At 40.8% G+C, this 22,858-nt stretch overlaps 2 protein-coding genes and 1 long non-coding RNA gene across 5 annotated transcripts in view; 2 read left to right on the top strand and 1 right to left on the bottom strand.

Annotated features, from left to right (window-relative positions):
- The first annotated feature begins 3,066 nt into the window (after positions 1 to 3,066).
- LOC106961663 (somatostatin receptor 3) lies at positions 3,067 to 13,486 on the top strand. Of its 2 annotated transcripts, XM_015055551.1 has the most exons (3): positions 3,067 to 3,467; positions 10,583 to 11,997; positions 12,028 to 13,486. In XM_015055551.1, the coding sequence occupies exons 2-3, from the start codon at positions 10,695 to 10,697 to the stop codon at positions 12,123 to 12,125; spliced, it is 1,401 nt and encodes a 466-aa protein (XP_014911037.1). In that variant the 5' UTR covers positions 3,067 to 3,467; positions 10,583 to 10,694; the 3' UTR covers positions 12,126 to 13,486. The 2 variants fall into 2 exon arrangements, with proteins under 2 accessions (XP_014911037.1, XP_014911036.1); XM_015055550.1 differs by having other exon boundaries at positions 3,068 to 3,467; positions 10,583 to 13,486.
- Positions 12,891 to 22,858, bottom strand: part of LOC106961665 (uncharacterized) — a 21,097-nt gene continuing 11,129 nt past the window's right edge. The window contains exons 2-3 of the long non-coding RNA XR_001427816.1: positions 22,733 to 22,738; positions 12,891 to 14,532 (exon numbers count right to left, since the gene is read on the bottom strand). This is a non-coding gene — a long non-coding RNA (uncharacterized LOC106961665). The remainder of the gene's footprint in view (positions 14,533 to 22,732; positions 22,739 to 22,858) is intronic.
- eif3d (eukaryotic translation initiation factor 3, subunit D) overlaps positions 18,472 to 22,858 on the top strand; it is a 12,220-nt gene continuing 7,833 nt past the window's right edge. Inside the window, exons 1-9 of one of the 2 annotated variants that reach the window (XM_015055549.1) lie at positions 18,472 to 18,552; positions 19,713 to 19,838; positions 19,997 to 20,042; positions 20,883 to 21,019; positions 21,096 to 21,181; positions 21,252 to 21,324; positions 21,755 to 21,876; positions 22,327 to 22,459; positions 22,536 to 22,683. In XM_015055549.1, coding sequence (XP_014911035.1) covers positions 19,716 to 19,838; positions 19,997 to 20,042; positions 20,883 to 21,019; positions 21,096 to 21,181; positions 21,252 to 21,324; positions 21,755 to 21,876; positions 22,327 to 22,459; positions 22,536 to 22,683 — 868 coding nt within the window. In that variant the 5' untranslated portion in view covers positions 18,472 to 18,552; positions 19,713 to 19,715. Of the gene's footprint in view, positions 18,559 to 19,712; positions 19,839 to 19,996; positions 20,043 to 20,882; positions 21,020 to 21,095; positions 21,182 to 21,251; positions 21,325 to 21,754; positions 21,877 to 22,326; positions 22,460 to 22,535; positions 22,684 to 22,858 lie in introns of both variants that reach the window. The other variant, XM_015055548.1, reaches the window with a different exon arrangement.

The raw sequence follows: 22,858 nt of genomic DNA, 5'->3' as shown, positions 1-22,858 counted from the left end.
GTTGACATACAGATGATGGTTGAATCAACATTGATATAATGTCAGTTATGGTTGAAACCCTAACGTTGATTCAACATACAAGTCACCGACCACTTTCAATGTTGTTTCAATGTCAGCGTTCAACGTTGATTCAATGTTTCTGGCTGACATTGATTCAATGTTGTTTCAATCATTCTGTGCTATCTGGGTAGTTAGTTAGTTAGTTAGTCTCAAACTAAATTAGTTAGCATGTTAAATGTTTTTAACGTGAAAGTGATTTTCTCTTCCTGAAGTGATTTTTCTGAGCTGGAGTCAAACTTGTCTTTCTGTTTGTTTCAGCGTTTTGGTTTTTGGTGAAAGATTCCCAACGTGATAAAATCCATTAACCTTTTCGATCTCATGATTTCATAGAAATTTGGTTTAAACGCTGCTGATCTGACTGGACTTGTTGGATTCGGTGTGTCTACATTCAAACCCAGCAGGTCTGAGCTGAAACTCAGAGAATCATGAATAAACTGAAGGATTGTGAATGTAGAAGCAGGAACACGTTTTGGTGATGGATGGTCTCACGCTTTAATAAAAACATCGGGTTATTTTTGTTGAGTCCCTGAAAGCGACGTCCTAATTATGTCTCCTGTGGATGAATTAATAAAAACCTAATATCCAGGAAATACGATGCTGTTGACATGTTTGCACAGAGATTCAATTAAAAGCAATAATCAGACTAAAATTGGTTTGAGAGCAGCGTTCAACACAAAGTGCCTTTGTGTATGGTAAAAGCCTGGCAGAGACGTTTTTATTTTATGAAAATTAGAGGCTCTTACAAAGTCAAAGCAAAATCTGTGGAAAGGCTCCAACCTGATCAGACCTCATTAGAAATGTCTGCAGAGTTCAACCTGCACAAACAAACCGAGGAAATGCAGAACAACTAAACTGGAAGCAGATTTAAAAAACAAAAAATACCCAAAAAATGTAAAATGTAAAGAGAGAGAGAGGAGGGATTGTTCTGTTGGATGAAACAGAGCCAAGAACCGTTAAAAGAACGATACAAAAACCTGATTAAAGTCCAGTAGCAACCTGTTCCCCTCCTGGCCTGTGGGGGCGCTGCACCAAGGACCACTGAAGGAAACGACAAAAACCTCTGAAGACACTGAGAGCAACTTCCTTCTTCACCAGATGGAAACAAGATGGAGGCGTCAGATTTTAGTGGTTGGAGGATTTCTATTTAGTCTAAAGACCAGGAGCCATTTCTGCTGCTAGCGCTAGGCTAGTACGTTAGCTTTGGTTGGATTTACCCAGAATGCCCTGCGTGGGAGTCCACTTCCTGCTTTTGGAGCGGTCTGAAGCGGACCAGAGACACAGATGCAGAATCAGAAGTAAAGTTTGTGTTTTTAACGATTAAACTTCAGTTTGTGGTTCAGCGACATCTGGAGAGGAAGAGGAGCAGATCACAATCAGCAAATCGACTCAGAATATCGATAATATTGATACCACGTTGGTATTGGACTGATGATAAGATCAATACTTTAGTGTCAGATTCTCTCTAAATTTTATTTAGTCTTTGTAGTTTCTCAACTTTACTGTACAAAAGATTTTGCTTTGATTTCTCAGATGAGAGAAATAATTTTTCTCTCATGAGAAAATGATGAGATTTTCTCATCATTTTGTAAATAATAATATAAATTATTTACATAATATAAATAATATTTGTTATTTAGAAATGTGTTTTATTTTACTGTTTATCATGTAAATATCAATATCATTATGTATATTTTGTAAAAACATAAAAACTTTATGGTCAGTTTTGGTTTAAACAAAATCATTCAAAAGAAAAACAATAAAAACATCTAAAGGTCAGAAGATTGATGATATATCGTTTTAATATCGATATCGGCGATAATGGCCCTTTATTTACTTCGTATTGCATCGATATGAAAACATGCAGCATCGCAGATTAATGAAAACCTTCATAATCCAGGAACAGGTGAGAGCAGACAGGTGTGCAACCTGCTTCAGAGATCTTCTATTCATGAAGACATCTCACTCCCACACACCAGGAACATTACTCCATTAAATTAGTCTGTAATTAAAAATGCTAATTAATCAACAAAATTGTTTTTTATTACAGAAAACTTTGATTTTTACAAAGTGAAGAGCCGAATCTGGTTGTTTATCTTTGAATGAAACCCAGCAGCTCTGATCATGGCTGCTGCTTCACTTCACGGTGGAAAATGATCATTTATGCTCAGAAATAAGTTTCACTAGACGACAGGATTCACTGAATTCACTCCATTCTTTTCCTTCAAGGGTGAGAGAACGATAATTATTATTATTCTTGAATCATGGCGTATTATTCCTGCAAGGACGACATGAAGGTACATGCTGCAGAGGGAGGGAAACATCTGACGCTCCAAAGAGAGGAAATAATCAGAAAGGAGCAGATGGAGATCAGGAAAGAGAAGTTTGATGGATTATTTGGATTTTACACGAACAGAACCACGTCTCTGATTTAATGTGAGGAGCTTAAAGGGTTTTAAAACGTAAAATATTTCCCAGTAAAAAGACACAAAGAGCAACTGAAGAGCAGAGGAAACAGAGGAGAAGCTTAAAGCTGCTCATAAATCTCACCCACAGCAAACTACGGTGGTGGCAGAATAATGCTGTGGGCCTGCGTTTCTGCAGGTGAATTGGTAAAAGTTAAGTAATCCTGGCAAAGATTTTAACCTGGAAGCTGAAAATCATTCAAAGTCTGAACCAAAATTAATCTGAGAATGTGATTAAAATATTGACCCTCAGATTTTCTCCACCAGTCGGACTGAACTCCAGCTGCTGCACAGAAACAGGCTTCAGTCTCAAACGACTGAAAACACAAATTCCCACCACACTTTTCAGATTTCTATCAGTGAAAATGTTGTAGACCATTTGTCATCAACCTTTCCATCGCTGTTATTTTCTACTTTCTGTTCTGTCCCATAAAACACAGCTGATGGTTCTGAGCTGAAATCATTTCCACCTCAGTCATTTCTGAGTTTTGACCCAAACAAGAAGCAGTTTGATTTGAAGAGCCGTCAGATTGGAGCCAAACAGCCAAAGACTTCTGGTTTCAAAACAGGAAAATAGTTTCTACGTCCAACCAGAGAAGATTTACCGCCTCCAAGCGCAGAGACCAAAAATAAACGGGGCAGTAATGAAATTAGAGGGGTAGCGGTGTGTGTGTGTGTGTGTGTGTGTGTGTGTGTGTGAGGGAATGCTGCAGCACCTGAGAGGCAGACATGCAGCTGAGCTCCTCCCACCGCCTGCAGCAGCAGCGCTGTTACCTAGAAACCAGCCGGAGCCGGAGCGACCAGCGGGCGGAGCAGCAGCACTGAGTCCGGCTGCGGAGCGCCGAGCGCGGCGTGGCGCAGCGCGGTGGGGCCGGGACGCGCCTGGAGGTCTCTCCTGTTTCCCCGCTGAAAGCCTCGGAGCGGCGGACCGCGCAGCGCCTGGAGGTGAGCCGGAGTTCAGGGAGGATTTCTGCTGAGGCTCATTTCATCACAGCTTAATTCAGGCAGCAAAGTTTATAAGACTGAAAATAATTATTATAAAAATGAATGCAAATGAGTTAAATTAGCTGGAAGACAGAAATCTCGCTGCGCAGAGATAAAATGATAAATGTTTTTCTCTCATTTCCTCCATTTTCACATTTTTATATGTCGGTTTATCATATTTTGAGTTTTTTTAATTTTATTTACGTGATTTTTGTTTTTGTTCCTCTTTGCTGCCGGGTTGTTTGTAGCATCTCAGTGCACATGGAAATATTTAACTTTTAATATTTATGTCATTTTATTACATGATGAATTTCCTTTTGCTTTTTTTAGATCATTTTAACACAAACCAAATAAACCTGACATGATGCATAAGCATTACTGTAATACATATTATTATTATTATTATTATTATTATTATTATTAGTTTTTAAATAAAATCAGTGTAAATGTATGAAACCTATGAAATATGATGAAATCTAAAATGCTGGATTCATTTTTCACAGATTTTAGTTCATTTCTGAATATTTTTTATGTTTCTGGCTGAACACAAACATGAAACATTAAAATGATTTTAACAGAATGTTACTGAGCAGCAGATGGTGCCTGACTGGAGAAAAGCCAGAGAGTCTGTTTCCAAGCAGATTAACTAAAAGTTCAGTGGAAGGAAAAAGTGTGATTGAGGAGGAAGCTGAGATACTGAGAAGATTGTGAAGTAAATTTATTTCAAGGTTTGCAGCTGAGGTCATTAAAAGCTTTGAAATTATCCAGAGTTTATTCATCATCATTTACAGGAACTCAGGTTGTTAAATCTGTCCTGTGGAAAAATAAAAACGTTTAATAATTTGATCTTTACGTTTAAACAACAAAGCAAAACGTGATTTGGATGCAGAGACACGGAGAGACGGCAGGAAAACCGATTTCAGTGAGATTCAAACATTTTCCTGCTTTGAGGAGCTTCTTAAAGAGACAGAGACCCAATTTCAAGCCATCAGATTCGACTCCAAACAAAGTCAAATTTCTATACAGTTGTTTGACATATTCAGTCTGACTCCAGTCTGGTGTCTAGTCAAAGTCCGGTCCAGTTGGTGAGGTGTGAGTGCTAACTGACCTCTGTCCTCTGGTCCTCCAATCCTCGTCTGGGTTCGGTTGAAGTGAATTCTGGTTCAGTTTGAATGTGAACGCCAAGCGGACCGTAGACCGCTCCAAAAGCAGGAAGTGGACTACAATGCAGGGCATTCTGGGTAACTCCAACCAGAGCTAACATGCTAGCCTAGCGCTAGCAGCAGAAATGGCTCCTGGTGTTTAGCCTAAAGAGAAATCCTCCAACCGCTAAAATCCTCCATCTTGTTTCCATCTGGTGAAGAAGGAAGTTGCTCTCAGTGTCTTCAGAGGTTTTTGTGTCGTTTCCTTCAGTGGTTCTTGGTGCAGCGCCCCCACAGGCCAGGAGGGGAACAGGCTGGTTTGACTCAGAGCCACAGCAGCTGGAGGAGGAGCAGATGTTCTGGTTCCAGTAGAACCGGGTCGACCGGACCGAAGGAGGAGACACAGTCATACAGTCTGAACTGTTAGAAGAAGCAGATAAAAGTTTTTTCAGAGAAAGTCTCAGTTTGCTGTTGATCTGTTTACAGCTGAACCTGGAACTGATATGTTTCTGTCTGATTCTGGGATTATCTGCATAATCTGTGAAATCACATCTAGTTTACTTCTGTACAATTTCTATTTTACTGAAGTATCTACATGCTTCATTTTACTTTATTATTTATCTATTTTATAACTTAATTTGGATCTCTGGATCATGTCTCCTAATTGATCTTTAATCTGTCAGATAATCTGGGTAAATCCCCTCCAGAGATCAGAGGAACTGTTTCAGCTGCTGAGTTTGTTCAACATGTTTAATGACATGAATTCGGTTTTTCAGGTTTGGATTTTATTCTGCAGCTTGTCAGAGGAGTGTGAACTGAAATTCTATCAGTTATGATTTCAGAGAGGAAAGCGATGCAGAGATGCAGCTTTGGAAGCAGCGCCATGTTTTCCAGGAAGTAAATTGTTTATATCACAGATTATTTCAGGAAAAAGTTTGTTTGTTTCTCAGCAGCTGTGTGAAACTGAAAGGTCATGAAGGAGGAGGGGAACAGCGCCCCCTCTGGTTGAGTCTGACCCGTTTGGTTCGAGACTCGGTGAATCGGCTCCGCATCTGGAACTGGTTCAGGTTTCCATGGTGACAGACGAAGTTCCTCCCACATGAAGTCTGTTCACACATGGAGACGCGCAGGAATCATCCTGACCGGGTCAGATTGCAGTCAGGATTTCAACCTGCTTGTTTCATTTATTATTTCAAAATGCAGACAGGCTTTAACTGAATCTGAGGGTTTTATGTTTTCCATCGTGTTTTATGAAGCAGATTTTATCTGTGAAAACTGCAAAGAAAATGTTCTTACATCATGGAAGTGAATATGAGTTCATGGCTTTTTGGGAAATGAACTGAAAAACATTTTGCCAAACCTAAAGTTGATCAAATCTGCTAAATATTTTAACATGAATTATTATTATTTGTTGTCAGAGTTGATAGATTCATAACTGCAATAAATATCATTCATTTGGGTTTTTTATTTCAAACATTTTTACATACACCTGCTGCTAATATTTCATAATGTTTCGTTTTACCTCAGGTTGAGACTCTCAGTCATGAACTTTAGTCTCAATGTTGGATGAATCTTTTGTCTGAATTGTTATTAGTTAATATAAAGTGTTAGGTACTTTTAATCTCAGCTCACAAATTATTTAGAATCCAGAAGCTTAAAGTTATTAATTTTTATGCTTTTATCTGATTTATGGTCAGATGATCGACAGAATCATTGATTGTTGAAATAATCGTTGCAGCTCTAATTAGCAGCGTTTCCACCAATCAGGACGGGATTTATTTATCGTACAGAGTTTCAGAAAAATCAAAAGAGCAGAAGTTTAAAAACATTGATCAGAAACAGGATAAAATACATTAAATTCAAGGATAAAATTAATGAACTATAAATCAGAAAAATAAACTTATTGACTGAAAACATTTATTTAGCTGGAAAATTGTTTGTTTTAATTCAGGAGAATTAAAATATTTGCACTAGAAACTAAACAGAAACAGTTGGTAAGATTTTGTGTTTTTGAAGGAATCAGATTTTAATAAGCTGAGAAAAACATTTAGAGGAAACAGCTCTGACATTGCTGAAATAACATTTATTTAGATTTATGTTATGGATTGATGCATTAAGTAATTAAATAGTTTCCAATCAAGATTCAGATAAAATTCATTTGTTCATTATCAGTTCTGCTTTTCAGAAAATGCGACAGAATTTAATCTTCATCTGCAATAATCCAGTCTGTTTGTGTTAGATTAAATAAGTTCAGATTCCTTCAGCGATATTTTCTTATTTTTTATTCTCTTTGATGAATAAAACCGTTCCTCAGCGGGTCGTCCAGGAATCGGTTCTGTTTCTGCAGATGACTGAGTGAATGTGAAGGTGAGATCATGAAGTTTCACTCAGGCGGTAAGTGAAACAGTGCCGCTTTTCAGCATGAATGGATTCCCATAGAGCGGCGTGGCAACCACCAGGCAGACAGCAACATGCGGGGGAGGGGCGATTTTCCTGAGGCGTTATGGCGATGAAGAGATCAATAAGTTCGACCGTTTATTTTAAACCTGCTGAAACTAATATGATTATGAAATATGATTCAGGATTCTGCTAAAATAAAATACTTTGCTTTCACATTTCAATACTTTAAAGAATCCGAACATCATAAAAACATCATAAAAACATGAAAACATCATAAACACATGAATGAAATCACTTTCATTCATGTGGAAAACAAAGACTATTAAATATCATCTCACTGTTTCCAGAAACGTTTTTCTGGAAACAGTGAAGCACGGCGGTGGCGGTGTGGTGCACTGGGCTGTTTTGCTGCTTTGGGAGCTGAAAGTCGTTCATTTTGTTTTTGCTGAACTGATTTTACAGAAACATCAGTTACAGTTGTCTCTGTATGAACTCAGATCGGAGCAGAGGAACGATTCTTCAACTCCTGAGTGAACAACCAGGGCAGCCATATTGAAACGCTTCACCTTCTCCGGGCGGCAGTAACCATGGGATGACGGTAACCATGGAGACGGGTGGTGACAGGCGAGATAATTCAGTTGTTCTCTGTTTGGACGAATATTTTTCTCTTTCTTGTTATAGTTCTTGTTTTCAGTCGGAGTTTTATTTAAAGATCACCAGCAGAGTTTCACACCTGAAAGCCTTAAAGGGCCGGTAACGTGCTTCCAGCCATATGGACATTTTACAGCAAAATCAAGCAACAATGTTTCCTTCAGTTCATATTTCCAACAACTTCAAATAAATGTGACTTTTCAGTTTGAAGCCTTGAAACTGTCTCTTTATCAACATTTAACAAAATGATTTATTTTAAACCTGCCAGAATATGAAAACCTAGAAAACAGAGAAACTTCAGAGAATTTGGGTAAAACATTTTCTTAAAAATGTATTTATTTAAAATGAACATTTTGATATTTTCATCATGTTTTAATGTTTTCCTGCAGTGTTTCTTTGATTCTTTCATGTTTGAGAAATCCTTTAATCTCCATGGCAACCATTCAGCTGCTAAACACCTGGATGAACCTAGCCCCGCCTTCCAGGCGCAGCTCCTCCACCATTCAGTTCCTTCAGACTAGCCAGCAGCAATTAGCAAACAGCTGCTGAGCTCATTACAGGAGCTCAGCAGCTGTAATGAACGTTAAAGGGTTAATAGAGGAGCCATGTTGGGACGACTTCCTGGAGGCGGAGCTTCAGAAAGAGCAGGAGCTTCTTAAAGAGACAGCAGCCCAATTTCAAGGCGATAAATAAGGAAGCAAAATTCCTTTTAAGTCAAAATTTAACACATTTTAATAACTGCTGAAGGTAACAGAGTTACTTCATTCAAAATGGCCGCTATGTGCCTGGAAAACAGTTAATCCTTCCATTTACATGTTAATCACAGAGATTAATCTGATTAATCTGATTAATTTTGAATTGATGTTATTATAACTGGACAGAAACTGATCCTGATTCAGATCAGATGGTTCTGGATAAAAATAATTTGGAGATCTTCATCGTCTGAAGTGTCTTAAGGAAACTTTCTGGAAATTAGCAGGAAATAAATAAATAAAAAGTAACCAAATTATTTATTTGGACAAACTAAATGTAATAAAATCAGTTAAATTTAGTCTGAAACATTATTTCCTCCTGAGATCAGATTGAATCCCTGACAAGATGTGAGGAGCAACACTGAAAAAGATCCTGTCATTTTAACTGCAGGATCATTTTAGATAATATGAGGTAAATTAAACCTGTAGGATTTCTTCGTTCTTCTTCTCTATCGTCTGTGAAAGTCGACTTTTTGTTCTCCTCTCTCAACTGTTTCCACTGGGGAAAAAATCCATCTGAATTTAATTTGGTTTTGTCTGATTTATGATCCTCCGTTTCTCTCCTCTTGGTTTCCATGGCGCCCAGATTTGGCACATTTAGCGTAATCACAAGAAACTGGAGATTATTGAAAATGGTAGAGAAATCAGAGAGCGTTTGAGTTGAGGAGGAAACGGTTTGATAAAAACCTGGTTTGTTTCTGAAACGTTGGTTCATGGCAGCAGGAAACAGAGTTTATCGGTTTAATGCTTTATTTTTGTTCCATCTGGTTTATTCTGAGTAAATTAATGATTTTTGTGCATTAAATAGGAAGTTTCACCAGCAGACAGATTGGAAATCTTTAACTGTTGATTTGTTTCTTAGCCTCAGTTTTTATTAAAAATATACATTTACTGTAAACCTCTGAGACGTTAGTGGGCAGGTTTGAACATTTACTGATATTTCTTATCTTTTGTTCTTTCTACTCTTTGTTGATAGTTGATACTGAGTCGTTTTTGCAACTAATGCTGCATGTGTTACAGAGCATTAATGCTGCGTTTGTTTCTCATCTGGTTCCGTCTGGATACAGAGTTTAACTGCTGCTGGTTCTAAATGAAACACTGAACTGCTGCTAAAATTGTTCAATAAACAGAGGAGAGAGGAAACCAGTCAGGAGGCAGAATGTGGATTTATATATTTTCATAAATTCTGCTGCTGCAAAACATAAAAATGAACAGAAAATTCAGATTTTTAGGAAGCTTTTGTTGTTTTTGTGTCTTAGAAAGAATTTAACTTTTTCATAGCCACAAATATCAATCCATCATAAAGTGGTCAATAATAATAATAATAATCGATTTTTTTTAAAGCACCTTTCAAGGTCATCTTAGTAAATAAAAGGAATAACATTTTAACAGACAACAAAATATAAAAAAGAGAAAATAGTTCATGAATCAGAATCACAGCAGAGAAAATAAACTCTCATCCCGTCTAGATGAATTTATAAAATTTCACATCTTCCCACAGAACTGTTTGTTATATTATAACTGCCTCCTTTAATCTGGTGTTTCTGCTGGTTTTCTTCCTCCTCTGTTTTCTGCAGCTTCTCCAAACTGTCGGGCTTTAATTGCTCCACGTTTAGCAGCGATGCTCCTTCCTGTCTGCTTCCACCAGCGGCTCAGATGTTGTTTTTCTGGTTGCTAAGTTAAAATAGCTTCTTGACTTGATGCTGAGATGAGATATTAGAAGCAGGGAGACGTGTCGCCGTCATCACAGCTGTAAAAAGATCTAAACCGTTTCGCTTTGTGGCAGATAAAAGAAAGAAATGTTCATTTAATCAGGTTACTGTTCGTTTCATTTCAGCAACAACTTCAAAATGCTTTATATTATAAAAACATCAAACCGTCGCTGAGAAACTAACATTTGTTGAGTTTCATCATAAAAATCATTGAAACACAAAATGTGATGAAATATTGACATTATGTCAATCAAATCTCTGCTGGGAATAAATGAGTTTATCAGAGAATTTCTTCTGGATGTTTAATATTCACACTTTTTGCAGTATTTCTCAATAACTGAAAGCTCCTGATGTCATTTTATTCATGTTTGAACATGAATAAAGCTGAAGAGTTGAATTATTCGTCTGGTTTTCTTCAGCCTGGATCTGGATCCCTGCTGTCCTTGGAGAACAGAGCCGATGTGAATCAGACCTGGAGGAGGATCATCCTCTGCTTTTCTGTCCACGGCGGAGCGACAGCCGTGTCTCAACATGGGGGGCGCCTCGCCGGGCGGGGCCGCGTGGGAGAACGGCAGCCTGGCGCCCGGCGTCTCGTTGTTCCTGTTCAACGACCAGAACGACTCGCTGCTCAACGCCACCAACTCCACCGCCCTGGACGGCGCCGGGCCCAGCGCCGCCGCCGTCCTCATCCCGCTCATCTATGTCGTCGTCTGCGTCATCGGCCTGGGCGGGAACACGCTGGTCATCCACATCGTGCTGCACTACTCCAAGACCGAGTCGGTCACCAACATCTACATCCTGAACCTGGCCATCGCAGACGAGCTGTTCATGCTGGGCCTGCCCTTCCTGGCCGTCCAGAACTCGCTGCAGGCCTGGCCCTTCGGACCCTTCATGTGCCGACTCGTCATGACCGTCGACTCCATCAACCAGTTCACCAGCATCTTCTGCCTCACCGTCATGAGCGTCGACCGCTACCTCGCCGTCGTTCACCCCATTCGCTCCTCCAAGTGGCGGCGCCCTCCGGTGGCCAAAGTGGTGAACGGCACCGTGTGGGCTCTGTCCTTCCTGGTCGTCCTGCCGGTGGTGATCTTCGCCAACATCCAGAAGGCGGGAGGAACCTGCAACATCAGCTGGCCGCAGCCGGCCAACATCTGGAGGGCCGCCTTCATCATCTACACCTCCACCGTGGGTTTCTTCTGCCCGCTGCTCATCATCTGCCTCTGCTACCTGCTCATCGTCTTCAAGATCCGCAGTTCGGGCAAAAAGGTCCACGCCACCTCAACCAAAAGGCGGAAGTCGGAGCGGAAAGTGACGCGAATGGTGGTGATAGTGGTGGCGGTCTTCGTCTTCTGCTGGTTGCCTTTCTACGCCCTGAACATCATCAACCTGCTGGTGTCTCTGCCGTCGGACTACCAGGGGCTTTACTACTTCGTGGTTGTGCTCGGATACGCCAACAGCTGCGCCAATCCCATCGTTTACGGCTTCCTGTCCGACAACTTCAAGAGAGGTTTCCGGAAGGCCCTGTGCCGCTCCACCAGGAAGGTGGAGAGCCACGAACCGGCGGAAAGTCCGCGGCAGCAGGACGAGGGGCGGCGGGCGCTGCTGCCCAGGGAGAGCCTGCGGCGGGCCGTCCGCCACGACGATGACGACGATGAAGATGCGTCTGAAATGACTGAGATCTACCAGATCACCCAGAACGGGAACGGCGGCTTCCCGCCTCAGGCCGCGGAGAGAGCGGCGGAGAGTTCGACCCCGGACCGGGGCGACGGCGGCGGGGACCCCAGAGGGAAGGAACCGGCCGACGGGCCGACCCTCACCGGGTCGGTTCTGACCGGTTCGGTCCTGACTGGGTCGGTTCCGACAGTCCCGCTGCTGCTGAACGGAACCAAAAACGGAAGCGTGAAAACTCTGCCGGAAGAAAACACGGAACAGAGCCCCTCACTGGAGATAAGTTATTTATAGTGTAAAATAAGAAATAAAAAAAATAGCTTAATATCATGGTGGCCTTCAGTGGCGTTCATACAGTCTGTATGACTATAATCTGTAGATATTTGCACATCTAGATGTATAACTGTGCCTTTACCTGCTCTTTGGTGTTAAATGTTGGTTTGAACAGAAAATTAGAGGAAAATTCACAAAACCATCTGCCTGCACTAAGACATCGATACTGAGTAAAAACTGGGCTCATATCGCCGATACTAATTCCTATAACGATACTTTCTTTTGAGATGTCATTATCACTGAATATCTTCAATAGTTTAACAGAGAAGTGTTATCATATTCAACCATATTCACATCTGCAAATATTTTAAAAAGTATCCTGATGTGAAACTGAAGAAGTGATTTTTTTATATTTAGGATTTTAATTTGCTGGTATGAACTCTGTCAGCAAATTCCAGAAATTTCCTGGGAGAGAAACTGTAAACAAAGTATTGATCTTATCAAGCTAGTATCGATCTGACACCAATACTCACCTTGGTATAGATAGTATTGGTATTTTGATTGATAAAAACCAGATTCTACTTCTCCAACTATAAGCTTTAAGATCTGCAGATCTAGATGTGATTGGCTGCAACTTGCCGAACTGAATGTTTGTTTCTTTATTTAAAACAATTCAGGGAGCAAAACCTGCAGAAACCATAAAAATATGTTGTTGCTTTGTGAGTTTTCCTCTTGTTTTGTTAAATCTTTGTCAGAGTGATCATTTGCTATTTTCTTTTTTTTTTAAAGTGTTGCAGAAAGATTATCAGAAAGTACAGTTAGCAAACAGATTAAAACTTCTTCATATGTAATTTAACTCCTAGATTCTACTGAGTTTGTTGTAATATTTTCATTTTGATTCAGAACAAATGGATTCCACTCGTTTTGTTTCTGCTCTCAGATTGATTTCTGAAACGCCTGTCAGAGCTCCTGACGTTAACCAAAGTCCTTCACAGTTCAGTTGTTCTGCTTCGCTTTGTGCGGCTAACGCTCTGAAGGTCAGCCTCTAAAAAGCTTCAGGTAAACAGTCTTACATCACTGCGGCAATTCAGCACATTTGGAGAAATATTTCTTTCATAAATAACAGGTAGAGCGACGCTTTTATGATTCTGATTCAAGAACAAATTAATTTCACATTCCAGTTAGAAATGAAAATCCAGAGACAATTCAAAACATCTTTCAACTTATAAAACCTTGACTGCGCAGGCCACGCCCCCCTTGGCTGTAGGTCATGCCCCCTTGGCTGCAGGCCATGCCCCCTTGGCTGCAGGCCACGCCCCCCTTGGCTGTAGGTCATGCCCCCTTGGCTGCAGGCCATGCCCCCTTGGCTGCAGGCCACGCCCCCCTTGGCTGCAGGCAATGCCCCCTTGGCTGCAGGCCACGCCCCCCTTGGCTGTAGGTCATGCCCCCTTGGCTGCAGGCCACGCCCCCCTGGCTGTAGGTCAGGCCCCCTTGGCTGCAGGCCATGCCCCCTTGGCTGCAGGCCACGCCCCCCTTGGCTGCAGGCCACGCCCCCCTGGCTGCAGGTCATGCCCGCCTTGGCTGCAGGCCACGCCCCCCTTGGCTGCAGGCCACGCCCCCTTGGCTGCAGGTCACGCCCCCTTGGCTGCAGGCCATGCCCGCCTTGGCTGCAGGCCATGCCCGCCTTGGCTGCAGGCCACGCCCCCCTTGGCTGCAGGCCACGCCCCCTTGGCTGCAGGCCACGCCCCCTTGGCTGCAGGTCATGCTCTGCAGACTCATGTTCTCTGCAGATTAACTTCTGAGATGTCTGGTTGTTTTTATTTCAGAACTATGAAATGTTTAATTTAGACTAGAAAGTTTCACTGAGCACCAAAAGATCATTTATGTGTCAAAAGGAGTAAATTTAAAAAACTAACTTTTTCTCTTGGTACCAAACAATCTGCAGACATTTTATATTATCTGCTGTTGAAAGCTTTGTAACTGTTTTCCAGTTTTCATTCCTTTTAGCATTTTTTAACCTTTGAACTCGTCAGGCTGCATTAACTTTCCATCAATTCTCATTTTTAATAACTGAATGTTCATTAGAGAAGCCCAGATGTAACAGCTTAGATTAGTGGTGTTTACAATGAATCTACGTTGCTTTCTTGTGCGTGTTGTTAATGTTGAGCTGTCTGTGAGTTCATTAGATCCCTTTCTTGAAACCGAAGCTGTAATTTGGATGTTTTTCCTCTTTCTCCGTGTGAGCAGGTCAGACAGCCGCTGACGAGCTGCTGGCTGTTTCTGTGGGTTGATCTCATTCACACTGAGACACATCAGAGCGACTCAAACAGCAGCTTTAGCTTTAGCAGTAACATGATTCACATGTTACTGTTCAGCAGATGAGCCTGGTAGCATCATGGCTCCAGGTCCGGCCCGGTCTGGTCCGGACCTGGGCATTGTGCTAATGTTAGCACAATGCTAACAATTAGCATTGTGCTACATGTTAGCATTCAGATGCTATTTTAGCGTTTAATAGCTTCACTGCTAGGCTAACTCCTTTTAGCACAACTAGAACACATCAATAGCCTTTTCCAGCGTCCAATCAGATCGTTTAGAAACAGAAACTAACCAGAGAGAAGCAGCTTCATCCTCCATCGCTGTTAGCGGACGTAGCTGTGCGTCAGGTTTACAGGCGTACCAGAAACATGATACATGATTTTTATATGTAAAATAAAATTTGTGATTAATTGTGTTTAAAAAATATATGCATAACATTTTGTGTGATTAATTAATCGAAATATATTCATTAAAGTCACTTGTGCATAAACAGGGTGAATTTTTATTATTAATATCGTTTCAAGATGAAAGTTTTCAATACTTCAGAGAGAAAATTGCTATGAAATCTTTTAATTTATGCAGCAAGTTTTATTTTCTCTGAGTTTAGAAACATGTTTGGAAGAGTAAACATGTGAAGAGGATGAAGAAAATTTTTATCAAAGAATATGAGAAGAATCATCCTTCAGAGTTTCACTCAGGCCTTTCATTCATGACTTCAACATAAAACGGAGCTGGAGCTAAGTGTTCAACACACACACACACACACACACACACACACACACACACACACCTTTCTGCAGAGATCCACTGAGAAGCATAAAACCATCATTCCCAGCACATTAAACAACACTGCTGACTGAGAAGTTTGTAGAGATCTGTTCAGTGTGTGTGTGTGTGTGTGTGTGTGTGTGTGTGTGTGTGTGTGTGTGTGCTCAGCTATAAATTCTGTAGTTTTATACCAGTCCAGTATTCCCAGTAGGACGGAAGAGATTCCCAGTAGTTTTCTTTGGTTTCTGCTGCAGCTTTTACATTCAGGCTCTGCTCAGATTCTCAGGAATAAAATGTGTTTTTGTGAATCTGCTGATTTTTCCTGAGTTTTCCAGCTGGAGCAGATTTCTGCTCTGTGAAGTATTTACAGCTTAGAAGAGACGCAGAAAAATAATAAAATATGAAATATAATTTGGAGGATAAACCAGCTGAGACAACAAAAATTAAAGAGAGGCAGGAGGAACTGAGAAAAATAATAATGTAAATCTGAGCAAAATGTAAATTATGTAGACGAAGGTAAACCTGATTAAGAGAACGCTCTCTGTCCTCCTGCAGCTTTTATTTTATTTTTTAGACAATTAAATGAACATATTTTTGATTAAATATAATAATGTGTTTTATACAAGAAGACAAGTAAAGACTTTGACATGTTTTAACAGACATGAAGTCCAAACATCTGACAGAAACTGGTCATATTGTAGGTTTCAGTCTGCAGCCTGCTTCAGGTCAAAGGTCAAAATGAAGAGAGCTGGACGTTTAATCTGAGATGTTTCTGTGAACAACAAGCAGGATGGCAGAAAATATGAACGTTTGTGATATGATGAGTCAACCAAGCATTAAAAAACCATCAGATTTACTCAGCAGATCAAATGTTAATTCCTGCAGGTTTTTCTGCTTCATCTAATTAATATTCAGTTTGAATGTTTGTTGTTTCACATTCAGTCAGATCAATATCTGAGAAAACAATCTACCTACAGGAATCTACGGCTAACATGAATATTTTAATATTAAAGTAGAAAATAGTTTATGAACTGTTGTGATGGAGGATTGATGAGAAAACTCAGAGTTTAAACAGATTAAAACAGAATAAGAGGCTAGAAACAAATTTTACTGGTGATGAATTATCCCAGAAGTTATTCTGATAAATGATAACGTTGCTGTTTGACACCATTTTCATGTAATAATATATAATAATTCATAATAATACAAGAACAGATTCCCAAACTTCAAACTGTAAAAACATTTAATAGTGGAAGTGGAAGACATTTTAATATCCAAAATCAATAAAACAAACTTAAAATGTAAAAGTCTCTGTAAAGAAAACAATCCTTTAAAAACGTTCAGTTGAAACTAAAATGGAAACTTTTACCATCCAGTTTCTGGATGAAACAGAAAAATGATGAACCATGTTTATGGAAATTATAAAGGCTGTTTTATCATGTAATTTATTGGATATTGGTTAGTGATTATTGATTATTGCGACAGGCTTATAATTATCACAGTCCAAAGAACAGGACACGCTGCCTGAAGACGCTCCGTTTTGATTTTGAATAAATTTGCAAAACCATTAAAATGTCATAATAGGATATTGGTGTGTAGAAATTATAATAATTTATTACAATTTGGAGAAAGTCTGTAAGATAGCAAAATGTGGAGAAACTGAAGCGCTGCAAATACTGAATTATAAATAAAAGAAAATATTTTTCCATCTAAAGAAACTGGAAGCAGGTTTCTGTGAGCAGAGCAGCTTTTCCTGCTGCAGCTCAGTAGGGAGGAAAAGGTCAGTCTGCTCTTTCTGAGTTCTTCTGTTTTTACCTTTTATTTTCCAGACGTTTCCATGTAACTCAGTCAGACAGTAAAAATAACCATCGCATGTCTACAGAAACACACCAAGCTGAGTGTCTGCTGTCAGATCCCTGAGGAACGCCGCCGGACATCAGATTTAATCCCTGAGCTGCTTCGGTTTTACAGTCACAGAGATTCTTTGTCTCAGTTTGATGTTTAAGCAAAGACTCAGCAGATTGGAAACATGCAGCATGATGAATCACCTGAGAGCCGCCACAGCCTCCACCAGGAAGCTGCTGAGGTGAAAACAAACCCAGACGCTTCATGTGTTTCAGACGCCTGAGCAACATTTCAATTAGACAGACTTTTATTTTGTAAAAGCTGCAGCTCCTGTTGAGAACAAACAGAAGGAAAATAACACAGCAACTTTTAAAAATGTTTTCAATGTCTGCTTCCAAAAAGATGCTATAAAAACTAATATTCATGTTTGTTTCCTCTTTTCTTAAACGCCTTCTGCCTTTCTCAGAACCGTAAAACATTAAAACATTTTAAATGTGTAACTTCTTTGTTTTATTAGTTGCTTCCTCTTCCAATGAACTCCCTTAAAAAGAGATTTTTAATCTCAGTGAGATTTTATTCAGGTTAAATAAAGATAAATAAAAATAAAATAAGTATTAAGTGTTTGTCCATCACTCTGTGGTTTGGTTCATCTGAAAAACATGACAGAACCAGACTGCAGCCAACCTGCAGAGACGATTATTAGGACTCCATCCAGGACTTTTACAGGTCAAAGGTCAGGGAAAAGGCAGCTAAAGTCTCTGCAGACCTCAAACACCCTGAAACAATGTGTTTAGGTTTCCCCTGCAGGCTCTCACTGCAGAGCATTTTTTACAGACCAGACAGTTTCTTCCCCAGGGCTGCGTCACTAATGAACAACCTGAATCTCTAACTATTAAACACTGAAACAGATATTTCTCTATCACAACAATTCCTCTATTTTTCTTTATTTAAGAAAACAAAAATAGAAAACAAAACAAGTTGACTCCAAATACATGATCATGTTGTTCCTTAATTCTTATGTCATACTTTATGTCAGCACACTTGAAAACTTGAGTCAAATTTCTATTCTTCATGGATTTCCTGCCCCCTAGTGGTCATCTCTGCTGTCTACAGCGTGGTTAAAAACGGAGGGTTTATCATTTTCTCTGCTGTAACAAAGTGAGTCAAATTAAGGTGGTTAATAAATATCTCGTTACTGCCATCTAGTGGTCACGGACAAAAACTGCAAAGTGGAAAGGGACTACCGTAGTTTTGTAAATTTTATAGTGAACAAGCATTTTAATCTGAAATTTTCAGATTAGTTTATACTTCTCTTATCAAACCTACAATAAACATTGTGAAAACTTAATAACAAGCGTTAAACCACCGTTTTAATATTTTACGCCAGCTGCTCTCCAGTTACGGCAGGAAATGCCTTGTGCCTCGTCGTGTTTCATCACTTCCTTTCACACCGGCGCTCCGTCGGCTTTACATCTTTGTAAAGGCTTTTGGGTTGAATTTCTCACTGAAAGGTTTGCAGGTAAAGGTGATTGTTGAATGAAACACAGAAGGGCTGGAAATCTGCTTCCACTTCTGTTGGTGTTTTGAGATGAAGTCGATCATCGCCGGAAGGTTTCTGTAGTTAGTTAGTTAGCTAGTTAGCTTAGCATTGTCAGTGGGAGCCACCTGGCAAGAAGACCCGCCTTAGTGGAGGCCAAAATGTTAAAAATGCGAAATTTAAAACTGTGTTTCCATCTGGAGAGACGGGAACTTTCATATAAACGCATTTCCTTGCATAATGAGAAGCAACAGAACGTTCAGCTAAAGTTAGTGAATAGGTTCAGTCCAGGTTAAGAGTTACTGTTAAAACCTGTGAGCTGTTTAAATAATATTACTCAAGATCGATAATAATTGTTGCTCAATATGCAAATAAACCAAAAATAGTTCTGGATTTGCCGTCATGTTTGCATATTTTTCTGTGACATTGATGTTTGAATAACGCAAAAATTATTTTCGTTATTCAAACGTAAAATCTGATTCTGTAAATTTTCATATTAATATTTAAATATTCTGTTTTTTCTGGACTATGAAAGGAATGAGCAGGACTGTAAGTTGATGTGTTTATTCCCCGTCTAAATGTAGATTTTTTTTCTGAGCTGATTTATTTATTCATAAAATGCATAGAAGTTGTGCTGATCTTATTTTTTGCTTTTAGATTGGAAATGTCTGGTAATACTGTTTAATTATCTTCTGAATGTGCAGCTACACTTTAAAAAGTGTAACAGTCACAAACGTAAATTAAAATGTTTTAAATAAATTTTACTGACACCTAACTTTATATCTTTTTTATTTAAATTATTTTTTTTCCTTATAACCACAAAGTCGCCAAGGAAACCAGTTTAAAAAAACGTTTCTGTTTTTCTGCAGGTTCACTGATGTAACTCAAAGTATTTACAGAAATGATTCGGTTTGAAGAATAAATTAATCCTTGAAAATGTTTCCAAATTACAGCAGACTTCTTTCACTCCTTCATGGGTCGATGATGATTAGCCCACTGCGCAATCTGATCAATGCTCTGTGTTTGAGTTCATTGCTGGAGAAATGAGTGCTGCTGCGATCTGAGACCCTGGCCATACGCAGATCAATCTGCTGATTATTAAAGTGCAAAACTGATAAACCATCTGTCTGTTTTGACGTCAGGTCATGGCAAAGTTTCACGCCCCTGTGATCCAGGACAACCCGTCCGGATGGGGCCCCTGCGCCGTCCCAGAGAAGTTCAAGGACATGCCGTACCAACCGTTCAGCAAAGGAGACCGACTGGGGAAGGTTCGTTCTCTGACGATCGGTTCGTCCTGACGATCGGTGATCGGTTCGTCCTGACGATCGGTGATCGGTTCGTCCTGACGATCGGTGATCGGTTCGTTCTGTCTGAGTCATTCTGATCTCCAGTTGGTTCCTCACTCTGTGTGTTTTGGTTCTGGCAGGTCGCTGACTGGACCGGAGCAACTTACCAAGACAAGAGATACACCAGTGAGTGAAACGGCGGCTTCAAGCGCCGCCCTGAGATAAACATGGAGATGAACTTTTGATAAACAGTTTTATATGAAGAGCAACTTTTAGACATTAAATCAGAATCAGGTCAGGCTTTTTAAAGACCGGCCAGAAAACTGCAATTGGTGCAGCTCTAGTTTATTTTATAGAAATTATTTTAGAGTTAAAGATTAGTCAGCCTTGTAAACAAGTAATCTATTGATTATTCTGATGATTAATCAAGTAAAAACTTGTTCTGTTGTAGCTTCTTAAGCTAGAAAAAAGAGAAAATGCTGCTAATGAACAATTCAGTTCCTTTTTTAAATAATAAACATTTTATTGCTTTAAAAACAATTCAGACTTCACTTTAGTCTCAAGTTTGAAATGTGACACAACTTTTTCATAAAATAGATATTTCCACTTAACTTTAGTTCTTGTTGATCAGCAGGTTCATGTCATGTTGGCCAAAGTGAAATTCTTTGTTCATGTAAAACAAACAAACAAACGCTTTGCTCCAAACAGAGCAAAGCGTTTCCCGTTAGCCGTTAGCTCCAAGCAGAGACGGGAAGTTTCCTGATGAGGCGTTTGAGGACTGACTGAGCTGTGGGATCTTTCTGTTTAGTTCAGTGATCCCTTCTTCCTGTCAGCCTCCTTCTGCAGCTGCTAGTAGCGCTTAGCTTTTGCTAACAGCTAGCTGATAGGTGCACAAAACTCTAAATGGTAAAACGTAGTTTAACGAAGTCTGGAGGAAGTTTAACAACCGAGGATTATTCTGTGAATGGTTCCGGTCCTCCAGTCGTGTGTTTCAGTCATCAGTCTGGTTTCTCCTGTTGTTTTCAGATAAATATTCGTCTCAGTTCGGCGGCGGCAGTCAGTACGCTTACTTCCACGAGGAAGATGAGACGAGCTTCCAGCTGGTGGACACGGCCAAAACGCAGAAGACGGCGTACCAGAGGAACCGCATGCGCTTTGCTCAGGTAACACAGAACCAGCAGAACCTCAGCAGAACCACAGGAACCAGTCGGATTAAAGGTTCTGTAACTGTTTCCACAGAGGAACCTGCGCAGAGACAAGGACCGCAGGAATCTGACCCAGTTCAACATGCAGACGCTCCCGAAGAGCGCCAAGCAGAAGGAGAGGTGAGACCCGCCTGACGGCGCCGGGCGGAGAGTCGGTGGGATTAAAGGCTTAATGCGGGTTTGTGTTCAGGGATCGGATGCGTCTGCAGAAGAAGTTCCAGAAGCAGTTTGGAGTCCGACAGAAGTGGGACCAGAAGTCTCAGGTAGTTTTACTGACGTTCAAGAAAAGTAGATAAAATGAATCTGAGCTGAATCCTGAAAATCTGATCAAAGTTCATCAGGAAAACCGTTTTTCCTTCATATCAGCAACAGAAAGCTGAACGTCTGATTAAAACATCAGTTTGATCACATCAGGTTTCGTGTTAAAGCTTTCACATCCTCATGCATTCATGATGAATCGATTATTGAAATGATCCAAATCTTTTTTCTAACATTCAGTTATATTTTTAGCAGCTTATTTAGTTTAAAAGTCACTGAAATGTAACTGCAGTAAAACTTTAAAACAATAAAATCTGAAACAACTCAGAAGAAATAAATGAACAAATCAGACACAGGTAAAATAATTGGTTTAAACGTGTTGGGGCTGAAATGATTGTGATCAATCGATTATTGATTATTGTGTCTGTGCTGCAGGCCCAGCTGAAGCCCAGAGACTCGTCTGTGGAGGTTCGGAGCGACTGGGAGGTGAAGGAGGAGATGGACTTCCCCCGACTGATGAAGATGAGATACATGGAGGTGTCCGACCCGGTCGACATGTAGGTGGCGCCGATCCGCTCACCGTCGCTAAATCAGACAAAACTGGTGTCAAATGAATCCGACTGCGTATATGCATCAAATTTTCTGTTTGTCCCGCTGTCATTTTAAGGATATTAATGTTTCCAGAGGTCATGAAAGGTCAACCTGCCCCTCCACATTACTCAAATCTAATAACGTCTGCTGCTTTTCCTTTGAAGATATTGATGATGACCTCTGATGACCTCTGAAAACAATATACGTTTGACACCAATTTTCTTACATGTGAAGCAGGGATGGAGGCAACCCCCTGAGGTTTGGGGGCGGAGCCTCAGGGTGACCTCCCCTGAGGTTTGGGGGCGGAGCCTCAGGTTGACTTCCCCTGAGGTTTGGGGGCGGAGCCTCAGGGTGACCTCCCCTGAGGTTTGGGTATTTGGGGGCGGAGCGTTGAAGTGGCGCTGTGTTTCCTGCAGAGAGTGCTGCGGTGCACTGGAATACTACGACAAGGCCTTCGACCGCATCACCACCCGCAACGAGAAGCAGCTGAAGAGCATCAAGAGGATCTTCCACACCGTCACCACCACCGACGACCCGGTCATCAGAAAGGTAAGCCCCGCTCCTCACGACCCCACGCCACTCTGCAGAGGTCAGCGGGTCAACCCTGTCCGTCTCTCGTCTCCAGCTGGCCAAGACACAGGGCAACGTGTTCGCCACCGACGCCATCCTGGCCACGTTGATGTGCTGCACGCGCTCAGTCAACTCCTGGGACATCATCGTCCAGAGAGTCGGCAACAAGCTGTTCTTCGACAAGAGGGACAACTCCGACTTTGGTCAGACTTCCACCAGTTTAAATGTTCAGCTAAATGTTTCAGTTCTAACTCTGAGCTGCTTTCTTTCTGCAGCTTAAACCAGAACTAGCCCCTCCCCAGACGCTTAGCCCCTCCCCAGACGCTTAGCCCCTCCCCGGACGCTTATCTCCCTCCCGTACACATATCTCACTGCCAG

The sequence above is a fragment of the Poecilia latipinna genome, unplaced genomic scaffold, assembly GCF_001443285.1.
Source record: "Poecilia latipinna isolate Pla-1442-1.1 unplaced genomic scaffold, P_latipinna-1.0 Scaffold1319, whole genome shotgun sequence".
In the NCBI taxonomy this organism is placed as follows: Eukaryota; Metazoa; Chordata; class Actinopteri; order Cyprinodontiformes; family Poeciliidae; genus Poecilia; species Poecilia latipinna.
This window is presented reverse-complemented; position numbering and strand designations above follow the sequence as displayed.

Bases quoted from the DNA above. Each gene is read 5' to 3' on its own strand.
- LOC106961663 (XM_015055550.1), top strand. From the start codon at position 10,695: ATGGGGGGCGCCTCGCCGGGCGGGGCCGCGTGGGAGAACGGCAGCCTG.